Genomic DNA, 13,900 nt, shown 5'->3' on the forward strand with positions numbered 1-13,900 from the left:
CAAGAATTTGATTTGAACATTTCTATTCTTGTTAGATGTCGTAGAAGGCTACAAAAGAAAATGCATTGACAACAAGTGTAATATCTTTCTAATTAATTATCCAAACAAGCGAAAGTAGTAATGTGTGTCAGAATGGCGGGTGTACCTCACGGATTTTAATATCTGTTTTGGATTAAAAACGTACTTGATGTGTACCTCAGTGTACCTCTCCTAAAAATCTGTGTACCTCCTTCTATGTAAAGATTTTAAATAAAATAGGTACACCCGCCATCCTGACGTCAGGACCGCGGGTGTACTTCTAGTTAGCATATGTAGGTAAGTAATCTGTATATGTAGATTTGGTACCTCTTGTGTACCTGCAGAAACAAATATTAAATAAATAAAAAATATTAAGGGTGCTGAGAAAATGAAAAAAAATTTTTTTTTCTATGACGTCTTTTTTAGGGTTACGTACCCAAAAAACGGTAACGGTAAAACGGGACCCTATTACTAAGCCTTCACTGTCTGTATGTCTGTCCGTGAGGTACACCCGCCATTCTGACACACATGTGGTCATGTGTGTCAGAATGGCTCCATCTCTATCCAATGGATGTCGTAAAAGGCGACTAAGGGGTAGGGGGGCTTATAAACTTGGCATTCTTCTTTTAGGCGATGGGCTAGCAACCTGTCACTATTTGAATCTCAATTCCATCTTAAAGCCAAACAGCTGAACGTGGCCTATTAGTCTTTACAAGACTGTTGGCTCTGTCTACCCTGCAAGGGATATAGACGTGATTATATGTATGTATGTATGTATACTGTAGTTATTTTTGTAAAATAAAAACGACGTCAAAGAAAAAAACCTTTTTTTTTTTTCATTTTCTCAGCACCCTTAATATTTTTTATTTATTTAATATTTGTTTCTGCAGGTACACAAGAGGTACCAAATCTACATATACAGTTTACTTACCTACATATGCTAACTAGAAGTACACCCGCGGTCCTGACGTCAGGATGGCGGGTGTACCTATTTTATTTAAAATCTTTACATAGAAGGAGGTATACAGATTTTTAGGAGAGGTACACTGAGGTACATATCAAGTACGTTTTTAATCCAAAACAGATATTAAAATCCGTGAGGTACACCCGCCATTCTGACACACATAAGTAGTTAGTGAAACATAATTACTATGAAAAAAAATTCTGATCCATTTCCAGTCTGATACCAACTTGTTATATCTGCTTTTAATGCTTTTGTCAATTCATACGACATCCACGAAAAGATATAATATTCTTAACAGCCGGAAACTTTTGTTTCCTCACGCCTACCTATCTGGTGAAAATGCTCGCCAAGATCTAGATAAGGCGTCTCCTAATCGTTACAAAAGTCGCGTTTCGCCGTGCGTGCGCGCATCACGCTCTAATCGCGCGTTCCCAGCGATTGTGCAGTTTACCGTAATGACTTATTTGCGCCCTTTCTACTCACACGATATGTACTCGTCGGTAACTATCTGTAGCGGTTCCTTTTGGTGTGATGTTCGATTATTATGAGATATAATTGTGTGGTTGCAACGAAGTTCATTGTAAAAAAATATTTAGTATATTATATATATATATAATTGCGAAGTTGCCCCTTTGTTGTTTTTCCCATACTAATATAGTTTTATTATCTTGGTTAACCACTACTGACGCCTCAAACGAAATATAATTCGCAAAAAACATTCACAACAAACACATAAGACACCAAATCGTTCATTTCTTACGAGTATTAATGTCTGTGTAATATGAGAACACATATGGCAAAATGGTAAGATGAAAAATTTATTAAAACAACGGGTTATGCCAACAAGGCATTTTTCTTCTTCACCATATATGTTGTGCCTAAGGGTTGTGTCTCCGAAACTGCTCCCGACTCCGTGACTGTAAATCTGTCAGCGCTGGCAAATTGCCAGCTGTGTAATATTAGTGTAATGTGAACACTGACCTTTATAACACTAGTACGCTGGACCGAATCCAAATACCATTAATATAAAAAATATTAAATTAAAGTACATATTATTTTATGTTTGTTTATTCCCTCTTCACAATTGAATAATCTTCACAAATAAAATTTTGCACACATAAAGTGTAGAGTGTGGATATAGTCACAGGATTTCTTTTTTATATAAAACAGATAGTTCTTAACCCCGACAATTGGTTATTGATTACTAAAAATGAAGGCGAAAAAACTTTCCACGATTTGTTCCATTAACACTCACACCAATTTCAGCATAACGTCGCCAAAATGGCGAAAATCAGTAGGCAGTCACTTTTACATATCAATATGAAGTGTAGGTAGGTACATAACATTATAGGTCAGTGAATTTGGACGAGTTCTTTTAATAACATACAATGTATTCTCTTTGCAGCTGTGAATTGAATAATTGCAGGCTGCCTAGCTTTTAATATATGACCGTCATTTACATAGCAATCCGCCAAATAGAAATGCAAGTAGTAAAAGTCTCACGATTCGGTCTTAAAGAAAAAAAGGAGGTTTACTGTATACAATTGCAAATTTATATAATATTAGCGGCCCGCCCCGGCTTTGCACGGGTGGACATATTTTTGTGTTTTATATTTTGAAATAAACAAAGAGTAAACATTTCTCTCAGGCGATCGAGACACCGCGTAAGTACCTATGCGGCAAGCGCGTTCGCGTGACGTAGGCACTTAAAATAATTTGGAGTGCGTGTTTTTAATTTCACGATATTTCAGAATCTATTTATCCAATCACTGAGCTGTAAAGGACAAAGTTTATCTCTGTAAAATTATCTTGATGATAAAACAATTTTCAATCATAAGGATTAATATGCTTGTCTAATAATAATTCTCAAAACGCACCTTTGAATTTACATTATTTTTTTACGCACAAAATACCTTGTAGTTACTAAATTATAGAAGTTAGATATATTGTGTCGCAGACTTTTTTATAGATCTGCAAAAACCCTTTATTTTTGTAATACATTGTATGTCTGTATAATCAACAGTAGATCTAGCGCACGCACGGAAAGATTTTCGGTAGCGCTTTTTTTCCCGGATTACTTTATGAATGTTGAATAATCTACCTGAAAACTAATTTATTTCAAAACAAATTTATGCCTATGTCACTTTTGAAGGTCTATTCTATATCTGTGCCAAATTTTATCAAAATCGAACCAGTAGTTTTTGAGTTTATTCCACACAAACATACAAAAATACAAATCTTTCCTCTTTATTATTAGTGTGGATGTGGATGTGGATAATGTATATAAATGTATGGACAAAATTACACCAATGTTCCATTTTCTCGTGAAAAATATTTTACTGTAAGGTAACGATGTGTTACTTGGCTCATTCAAAACAGCATGCAGCAAATGAAAATATCTTTGAGTTGTGTCGTTTATAAAATTGAAAGTGGATAACGTTTGGTCTTAATTAAAATAAAGTGGCCGAGATAAGACTGAAAAACAAAGTTCATATTCGTATTACATTTCAATGTCTTTCGAGCATGGAAATGTAATTAATATGTCACGATAAATAAATTTAAATGATACAGGTTAGATTACAGTTAATTTGACCGAGGTACTAGTACCTACTGTAATATAACGAATAATGATTATTTTCGAAAATTATTTACATTAGTTTGAATACTAACCGACTCTTAAGGTGAAGGAAAACATCGTGAGGAAACCTATGCACATTCAGGCAATTGGATATGTAATCATGATCGATCAAATACGGGTTACGGTGTTCTGAAAAGCTTGCGGATTAAAAAAAAAGTTAAAATATTATGAGGTATCGTTGTCAGTTCGTGTAAAACCCTGACTTACCTAATCCGGGATCACATTCTAAAGGCGCACACTGATGATATACATACATACATATGATCACGTCTATATCCCTAGCGGGGTAGACAGAGCTACCAGTCTTGAAAAGACTGATAGGCCACGCTCAGCTGTTTGGCTTAGTGATAGAATTGAGATTCAAATAGTGACAGGTTGCTAGCCCATCGCCTAAAAGAGGAATCCCAAGTTTATAAGCCTATCCTTTAATCGCCTTTTACGACATTCGTGGGAAAGAGATGGAGTGGTCCTATTCTTTTTTGTAATGGTGCCGGGAACCACACGGCACAGTATGCTATTCTAGTCACTTATTTAAGTTGAAACAAAGATCTCAGCGGTAAGGTAATACTTAGCGAATGGATTAGACAACAATTAGTTATGTTCGCGGACGCACAGCCTCGGGCCCAACAATGGCCGACCTCCGACCCACGGCTTGTAATTACTCAACTTCCGACGAAAGCCGCGGGGCAAAGCTTGTGCAATTTATGAGCGACCTACGACCGCTAACTCTTGTAGTGGCAGCTCATGAATTTACAGTTTGTTGAAATTATGCATCTATTACTGTTGAGATTGCACTAGCGACAAGGCCGCCTTTTTACTGTAAAAATCTGTGTTTTGAGTAGTACATATACGTCTTTGTTTTATTTTTATAGGACATATTACTACATACCACTTAAATAGATACATACATAAAGTCACGCCTCTTTCCCGGAGGGGTAGGCAGAGACTACATCTTTCCACTTGCCACGATCTCTGTTTTTTGCGTGTTTGTTATCTCTTCACGGATTATCACATTTATATAATAAAGAACCTTAATAAAGACATAAGGAACCTTATATCCCGGTAAAAACTACAGTCTTTTATACTGCATAAAAACTTGTATTCTTTTGAAGGTGGGGCTAAATTCGTCGCTTTTTGTAGGTAGCGTTTAGTTATGTTGCTTTTTGTAGGTGCTGCTAATGCAGACGCTTTTTTGTAGGTGGCGTTAAATTAGTCGCTTGCGGGTATAGGCTAGTACCTATACCTAATATAAATATACTAACCTTAGCTTCCAAAGTCTCGAGGTTGACGACGCCGCCTGTTCCTCCTGTCTCCAAAGTTTGCTGAAAACAATGCAAATTATTAATTCATTTCATTCGTTGTGTTATGAACGAATAAAAGCTATATTTATAACCACCTTTTGCCCGTAGGTAAAAGGTGGTTATAAATATATCATATATATAAATGTCGATGGTGGTTACGCTTATAAATGAAATATTCGAAAAGAGTTCAATCAAAAGACCTAGATCCGAAATCCGTCTTAATTAAAAGATTTTTCTCTTTTTTTAAAATCAACTCGCTCAAAACTATGATTTTATGTATCTGTAAAATATAATAATTGTAACTTTAATACAGTGTATGGTGTGCGTGCGCATATCCGGAACCGAACCTGAGTTAACGCGGTCGCGAAGCCACTCACCGTGTCGCTGGCGGTTATTAAATTATTAAGCTATCATTTGAATTCTTAGAAAGGAATTTGTTTTTGACTTTTCTAAAGATAAAGTATACATTGGTACGCTTGCTTGTCCATAGTATGACACGCGCGACTTTGTTTTTATCGCGCTAAACTATACATAAAGTACATTATGTGTGCGTTTAATGCCTGTAGTATTTATAAATAGTATATCGCTGTCCCGTTTCATCCGTTAGTAAAAAGCGAAACAGCGATAGTTTTTCGCGCGCGTAACAAAAAAACTCAAAAACAACAGAACAGATTTTGACGAAATTAAGCAGAGCGATAGAATAGACCTTCAAAAATAACATAGGTTTAGAATTTTTCTGCAAATTTCAACGGGAACGAAAAAAATGGGAATTCAAAAAGTCCCGCGCAGAAGTTTTCGACACTAATTGCCCACTAAGCAGCCGTTTCTCCTGCGATTTTAATCAGACTCGTCCACGTCTACCGGTTTTCTGCCTTTCCACGATATGATTGCCATCTCACGATAAACAGTCGCCAATTAATTTATCGTTAATGCAAACTCATGTACGAATTTAAAGACCAATTTAAAGAGAAATCCCATTGGGGATAAGTCCGCCATTGTACATATTCTTCTAAATCCAATAATTGATTTGTAATTTGTTATATATTTTTTTATGTGCAATAAAGAGTTTACAAACAAACAAACCAATAATAAAAATGCATGTCAAACCTCTATCGATGAAAAGTTATGAGACACAGTGCAGTGCACCTCGAAGCATCGTAATATGACTGCTCTGTCAAAGATCATACGACTACATTTAAAAATATTAATCTCTTAACCGGATAGTTAAATAGCAAAAAAAATTATAAAATCGAAACGCCGTGTAGTTTCCGGCACCAATCCAAAAAAAGAATAGGGCCACACCATCTTTTTCCCATGGATGTCGTAAAAGGCGACTAAGGGATAGGTTTACAAACTTGGGATTCTTTATTTAGTTTTTTAGTTTAGTTAGATTGGTTAGTTATTTCGACGAAGTGTAAAACGGTGTTAAATTATTGTGAACTAATCCTTCTTTTGAAATTAAATTCCTTTTAATGCAAAACATATTTCGAATGCCTAATTTAAGACATGTATGTATGTATGTACCTACGGAAGTAACTTAACAAATACATTAGAAAATCAATGACCGTTGCCTTGCAGGTGTATGATTGATTGATTGATTGCATCTTGATTGCTCGAGAGATCAACTTCGCGATTGGAAATGGAAAGTGTTTGTCTGTCTGTACATGGCGAGTGACGTGTGATTTACGATAATGCAACCTTTATATAGTACTCTTGACTGAGGATTCGTTCCCGTTCGAATTTAGGAAATTACAATTGGAAAATTTCAATATTACAAATTTACATCTACCTTTTACGATCAGGTAGACAGCTTGCGTGTCTCATTAGTTCATCGTCCTGTAATTTTTTAAGCTTGTACCGATGGCAAGCTCCCAAAAAAATATAAATAAATACAAACAGACATACTAAGCTTCCATATTTAAGAATAAGGATCTATGAAGCGCATCCACTGTTTATATAAAGCTGTGCCCGCCCGCGACTCCGTCCGCGTGGAATAGTTATTTTGGGCATCATTGAAGCCCTCAAGGGTGAATAATATTTCCCGTTTTTTCACATTTTCCATTATTTCTTCGCTCCTTATAGTTGCAGCGTGATGTATATATAGCCTAAAGCCTTCCTCAATAAATGGTCTATTCAACGCAAAAATAATTTTTCAATTCGAACCAGTAGTTCCTGAGATTAGCGCGTTCAAACAAACAAACAAACTCTTCAGCTTTATAATATTAGTATAGATTATTGCAGCTTCAAACGGTCCGAAGGCTATTCAAGTATTATAATGGCGGCGCTCCAAGACCGCGTCAACTTGTGGGGGCTTGTCTGTCTGTCTGTCCGTCATCACATCGCCCACGGATGAGGATCTTGATGTTACGCCCTTAATTGGTAAATACCACCCCCGACTTGAAAGGAGACTATAAGTACTTCTTAACATAACTTGTAGTCAGTTTGTTTGTAAACTCTTTATTGCACGTAAAAGAGAAATATACATACAAACATATAATCACGTCCATATCCCTTGCCAGATAGACAGAGCTAACAGTTTTGAAAAGACCGATCTGTTTAATAATAGAATTGAGTTTCAAATAGGTACATAAAGACGTGTTTACTTTCATCGTTTTATTCAATAAGTTTTATCGTCGAATTAGCTAGCTAAAGTAGTAGTAGTAAAGTAGTAGTAGGTCTTCAACCCAAAATAACATATAATTAATTCTATGTTATTACCTGCATACCAAATTTCATCGTAATCGGTTCAGTAGTTTTTGCGTGAAAGAGTAACAAACATCCATACTGACATACTCACAAACTTTCGCATTTATATTTATAATATGCGTAGGATTTAAGTAATAATTAAGCATCTTAGTGTAATTTTATTGTAATCCTTCACTCATTATAGAAATTCACTCATCATACTTTTATTTATATGCATTATTTATACCTATTGAGAACCCATGAGAGGCATCTGTGAAATCATTGTATGGTGCTAGGAATTGAGCTTAAGAAAAATATTGTTAACCCGAAATTTACAAACGAAACTAATAATGATATACTTTAGAAAACACGCCGTTATAAAACTTAAATGCTGACATTTTAATCATCGCAAGCTCACATGAATAAAATAATCATTATGTCCCGTTGCTTACTACATTTTATATTTATAATGGCAGCGGAGATTTTTTAATTTCCTCGTGACCAAAAGCTGTAGTTCTGGTATAAGATATAATGTTGTCACGTGCCTATCAAATAAGCAAGAAAAAAAACGAAAACCTGCTTTTAGCTTTAACAGATTAAAAAAAACAGTGTTCAATGTGAATAATTAACAATATTTTTTTTTTCTATATAAAATGTGAGTAAAGCACTCATATTTCTCTGTATTCATTGTAGATTTATGACATACTATTTTACATCTTCTGCTTAATTTTTACGTGATGCCATTATCGAAAACACTTTTTAACGGTATCTCGGTTGTTATTATATTTGTAAAATCATTTTTAAATAAAAGTGCCGTGTAAAGAATAGGACCACTCCACCTCGTTAAAAGATATGGTTAAAGGTGACGAAAGGATAAGCTTATAAACTTTGGATTCTTCATTTGGCGATGGGCTAGCAACCTGTCACTATTTGAATCTCAATTCTATCATTAAGCCAAACATATGAACGTGGCCTATTAGTCTTTTCAAGACTGTTGGCTCTGTCTACCCCGCAAGTGATATAGACGTGATTATATGTATGTATGTTGAATCTCAATTCTATCACTAAGCCAAACAGCTGAACGTGTCCTTTTAGTATTTTGATGTACATATGTATATTAAAAATTAGACGTGATTATATGTTTGTATGTATATATATTTAAAATAGTAGAAAATCAATGAAAGCGATCGTAACGTTGTAATGAATGATGAACTACGCGATAAAAGTGAGAGTATTGAGTTGAGATGAATGACACAGTACAATTGCATAGCTGAGTCATCGCTCTCTCAATGATGAGATGTAGACATCTTGACAGTCACCGGTAAACAAGTGGCGGTCGTGTGCAGTTGGTAACTGTTTTGTTTTGTTGACAACGGGATGCGCACGCGCCTCGAATTCTAGGCGCGTTATAGCGGTGAGACGTAACAACTTGACACTATTTTTATTGTTGTTTGCTCTGATAATATTGACGATAATAACAACTAATGCTATCAGTCAGGCAATTGATATACGTACATCACGTCTTTATCCCTTACGGGGGAGACAGAGCCAAGAGTCTCGCAAAGACTAAGAGGCCACGTTTAGCTGTATGGCTTAATGATGGAACTGAGATTGAAATAGTGACTTGATATCGATAATCAATTAACAGGAACTTCTTTGTATGACTTACTATGTAGTATTCAAATCCAAATCGATTTATCATGTTTTATTTAAAGTGGTAAGTAATTACGCATGTAATAAGTACAGTGATATGATGATATTTCCCGTTCCTCTAATGTCATTTCCATCCGCGACTGATGGAATAATGATATTAATGATGATCCATTAATCACGCGAACATAGGAAACTAGGCAATCGCTAGGTTGTATTGTGTAAGAACTTAAGTGAATTATGATATCCAGTAAGGAAGCGAAAACCAGAAATAGTTTTTTTTTTTCATATAAAGAAGATATGACAAGTTGCCGATATTTTTGTTAGTATGAGTTACCGTTAGTGTAGCGGAAGCGATGATTCGGTGTCAACTACCAACAAACGGAAGATCTACCGACAGGCTAGGTGTCAGTGTGTGTCGGAGGTTGTATATATGCTTCAATCCGTGAAATCTTTGCTTGCGCGATTTAAACTCTTCGCTGTTGTGATTCAACCTGCACGTGAGCCACCTAGGTTAACTGTTAAAATAAGTCCTAGCTTTGAAGATCACTTCACAAATTTATTTACATACATACATATAGTCACGTCTATATCCCTTGCGGGAAAGACACAGCCAACAGTCTTAAATAGGCCGAAAGTCCACATTCAACTGTCGAATATTCGAATGATGGAATTGAGATTTAAATAGTGACTTATATATTTTTAAGTATGTATATAAAATGCTGAAATATTAAAAGAAAATTTCAGCAGCATCACTGACCAATTTTAAAATTGAGCTTTGTACACACTTAATGATTTAAAAAAACATTTCAGAAAAGTTTACATACTTATCACATATTATTATCGTGTTAACTGCCTCTTAGCACCGTCCTTCTAACGCATTCAGCATAACAATTAATCAAGCCATTTAGCAACCATTATTTACCTAACCACCAGGGGACCCGTGCTACTTTCCTCGTAATAACCATTTGATGGCCCCAGGTCATGTGTTGAATCTTTATTAGTTCACACTGGTAGAGATTTTATAGACAACGCTCTAGTGGTCAAGTTAAAGTGGAGATAAGCTTTACATATGGACAGAATTTTTTTTAAAAAGACTTGGATGCGAACAGCAAAAGATCGCGCCAAATGTAAAGCTTTTGTCCCAAAAATGAGTGAACCAGGGTTGAGGAAAAGGCTTTTGTAATTCGGTGTTGAAAGGTATTTTGATAGAAGATTATTTTGTATAGGAAGGAAGGAAGTGTAAGTGAAGTAGGAGTGGAAAGGCCTAGACGAACGCACCTTGATCAACTTAAGAAAGTCCTGGCAAAAGGTTAGGAATACCCGAAACCGCCGAGTTTGCATGAAGAGAGTTTTGAATGTGAATGATGCGAAAATGTATGCAGAGATTGTGGCAAGTGGAAAGAATTGTGATTTTATTTATGTATGGGAAGGTTCGAAGGGGAAAGCCAAGACGAACGTATCTATGATCAAATCGGGGACGTCCTGATGAAGGAACAGGTCAAGATTGCCTATGCATGCATCGTGGTAAATGGAAATATATAGTCTTTGCCTATTCCTTACGCTCCGCGAAAGAGGCTTGATTTCATATAAATTTAATTTTTAAGAATTGAGTTAAGTTCTCATGCCTTCGTCGAGATGAACTCGCCCAGTGTGAACATTATTAAAAGATGTTAATTGCGATGACCGCTTCGTACGAAAACTTTATAATTGCCTGATGTTTGGCGTGCTCCGTAATGGCCGTCAAAAGAATGATTTATTAAATTAATACCGTTCTTTTGTTTTGTGTCTTAGAAAGTTTGCTTTTCAAAGTAGGTGAATAATAAAGAAAGTGAACAAAAATATTTGCCTCTACGATGAGCGTTTTTATCCATTTATTTCATCAAAATATTTTAAAAGCGAACCTTCGAGAAAGATTTGAGAATTGGCTGACTGGCTTAAGATAGAGAAGTTAATATAAAAAGCTTAATTATTTTTTTTACACAATTATCTTTGTCTATGCCTTCATACATAAAGACGCGGTCACACACACCACCAGCGAACGACTCCTGCGCACGTCTCTCACCGGGAGACCAGAACATTATGACCATTAATGTAAGTTTCATTGTTTGACAAATTGCCGGTAATTGCATTATCGATAGCATTCAACGCCTACAGGTTCACTGACATACGGTCCGTGTATTAGCTATTAATTTACTATTGTTCTATATTAAACTCGCCTTAAGATCATTGGTTACTATTCAAACTCATACATACATATAATCACGTTTAACAATTTAAAAATGTCTTTCAATAAAAAAAATAGATTTTTTTTTTAAATAGACTTTGTTTACTAGCAAAAGTAATTCATTATGAAATCTGATATTTCATTCGGTTTTGTCTTCTCATGGGCATAAAATAATATAAAAATGTATTTTTCAACAAGAAGATGTATCAAAATTGTTTACTTCAATTTTAGTACCTTAAGAAATGGACATGAATGTTAATTATACTGTTAATATGAACCCCCCTAATAAAAGAGGGTATGGTAACTCACCAGCGAGGCGGAGCGCTGCTGCTTGCTGAGGTCGTGTCGGCGCTGGGTGTCCTCGCCCGCGTCGGAGAACTGGCCCGATTTGCGGCTGCCAACAAACGATAAGTTGGTGGTCAATAAAATTCAATCTGTGTTACAAAGTAAGATATGTACAAAGTTATATAAAAGGAACTGCTGTGTGAAGTAAAATAATTTACAGATTGCAAGTAGAACTTCATCAATGGTCGAGGTTGGACATAAGTTCTGGTTTGATTTTGTTTCCGCGATCTGAATCCTGACTCGAAAATCTATGATTATGATTAAGTTTGAATTAATAAGATTCTGATTAAGACAAGAGCTTTGTTAACGATTGTGAATTTTAAGAGATTAGAATTATAATTTTAAATAAAACGTAGTGAACTGAATTGTAAAAATCATACGGCATTAATCGCAATAGTCTTATTTGCAGAAATCTGGTATATTATTACGTAAGTTCTTAGCTTCAAGTCCAATGAACTTGGATTAATATGTAAAGACAGATCCAGAAACTGGCGTAGTTAATGAGATGACGCGCTAATGAAAAACCAGTCGGAAAATCGTCGGTTATCAGCAACAAGCGATAATCTGACGGCGCCAATTATGAGCTTTTACGCGACCGGATTGTATGATGAGTATTTTCCGTATGGCTAACCATGTGATGATGATGTGACATTGATAAATTTACCGTGAAGATGACGAAACTCATTCAATTTATCATTAAATTAACATTAATCATACGTTATCTGTCTTGCATAACAATCCCTAATCATATTACAAAATTTAAAATTTCACAAACTGAGAGTTAGATGGGGGTTTGTAAGAAACGAATTACAAAATACTCGTAATTGGAGAAAATACAGTTTTTAATTTACTTTCTTAAAAATACTTAAACTTCTTAAGACCTATATTCTTAAGCAGAAAAAAGGACAACAGAAACAAACGATCACGACTGTTATAGTCATTTTACACTAGGCAAATAAATAGTAGGCAATGACCCACAAACAGACACAATAGCAGTCAAATCCGCCCACGAGATCGGTACAGCCACATTCCGCGGGTCGCGTCGGATGCGTGGGCGGCGCGAACAAACGAGCCTCTTTTTGCTACACAGGCAATGATATATATGTATATATTTTTTGATGCTTATGTGTTTTGTAGGCAAAATGTTACATGATAAGTTTTCTATATTTAAGTGTCGGAAGATTAGCGGTGATGGGTACCTGCTATTTGATACTACTACAATGATATATTTTTGGCATCAGGATAAGTGATGCTTTCCTTTGAGACGTAACAAGAAGCTCCGCCTTCGACCGAGGTCAGGTCATGACGAAAAATGTACTTTTACTGGTTGGCCTGGACGTTGGCTGATGATTGATGATGTAAGGGATGTTTTAGATTTTACGCGCTAGTTTAAGAGGTCTGTCAGGGCTATAAATAACATTTTACCAAGACAATCCAGCCGTATGTTCGATGGCTGATTTTTCTGCACGACTATTTCTAGTGCCGTGTGGTTCCCGGCACAAAATACAAAAAGAACAGGACCACTCCATCTCTTTCCCATGGATGTCGTAAAAGGCGACTAAAAGATAGGCTTATAAACTTGCGATCCTTTTTTTAGGCGATGGGCTAGCAACTTGTCACTATTTGAATCTCAATTCTATCATTAAGTCAAATAGCTGAACGTGGCCATTCAGTCCTTTCAAGACTGTTGGCTCTGTCTACCCCGCAAGGGATATAGACGTGAACATATGTATGTATGTATGTACCTTGAGGCCAGCTTGCGGTGCGCGCGCCGGCCGCCGCTGATCATGGACAGCGTGCTCATCACCGCGGACATCCTGGCTGCGAGACCTCATGTGACCTGCAGACAAAGACATCCTTTGCCAATGAATGAGATAGAAACATTTTATCAATGTCATGAGTTCCATGTTCTAAAATTTGAAGGATTTTTGTATATCACTTTGATCAAATTTCAATCAGCCTATCAATTGAGTTTTGAGTTGTTGAATAATTTAGTAAAAGTAATTAACAGTCCATCTCACACACATTTTGAAAAAAATATTACATAAACGTGATGTTTCGGTTCCCGCCAA

General features: G+C 35.9%; 1 protein-coding gene across 1 annotated transcript in view; it reads right to left on the bottom strand.

The window, feature by feature from the left end:
• LOC106139128 (uncharacterized) overlaps positions 1-13,644 on the bottom strand; it is a 40,918-nt gene extending 27,274 nt beyond the window's left edge. Inside the window, exons 1-4 of the mRNA XM_060954969.1 lie at positions 13,574-13,644; positions 13,028-13,030; positions 11,793-11,877; positions 4,883-4,942 (exon numbers count right to left, since the gene is read on the bottom strand). Coding sequence (XP_060810952.1) covers positions 4,883-4,942; positions 11,793-11,877; positions 13,028-13,030; positions 13,574-13,644 — 219 coding nt within the window. The remainder of the gene's footprint in view (positions 1-4,882; positions 4,943-11,792; positions 11,878-13,027; positions 13,031-13,573) is intronic.
• Between the last annotated feature and the right edge of the window lie 256 nt (positions 13,645-13,900).

This window comes from Amyelois transitella, chromosome 5 (genome assembly GCF_032362555.1).
Source record: "Amyelois transitella isolate CPQ chromosome 5, ilAmyTran1.1, whole genome shotgun sequence".
NCBI classification, from domain to species: Eukaryota; Metazoa; Arthropoda; class Insecta; order Lepidoptera; family Pyralidae; genus Amyelois; species Amyelois transitella.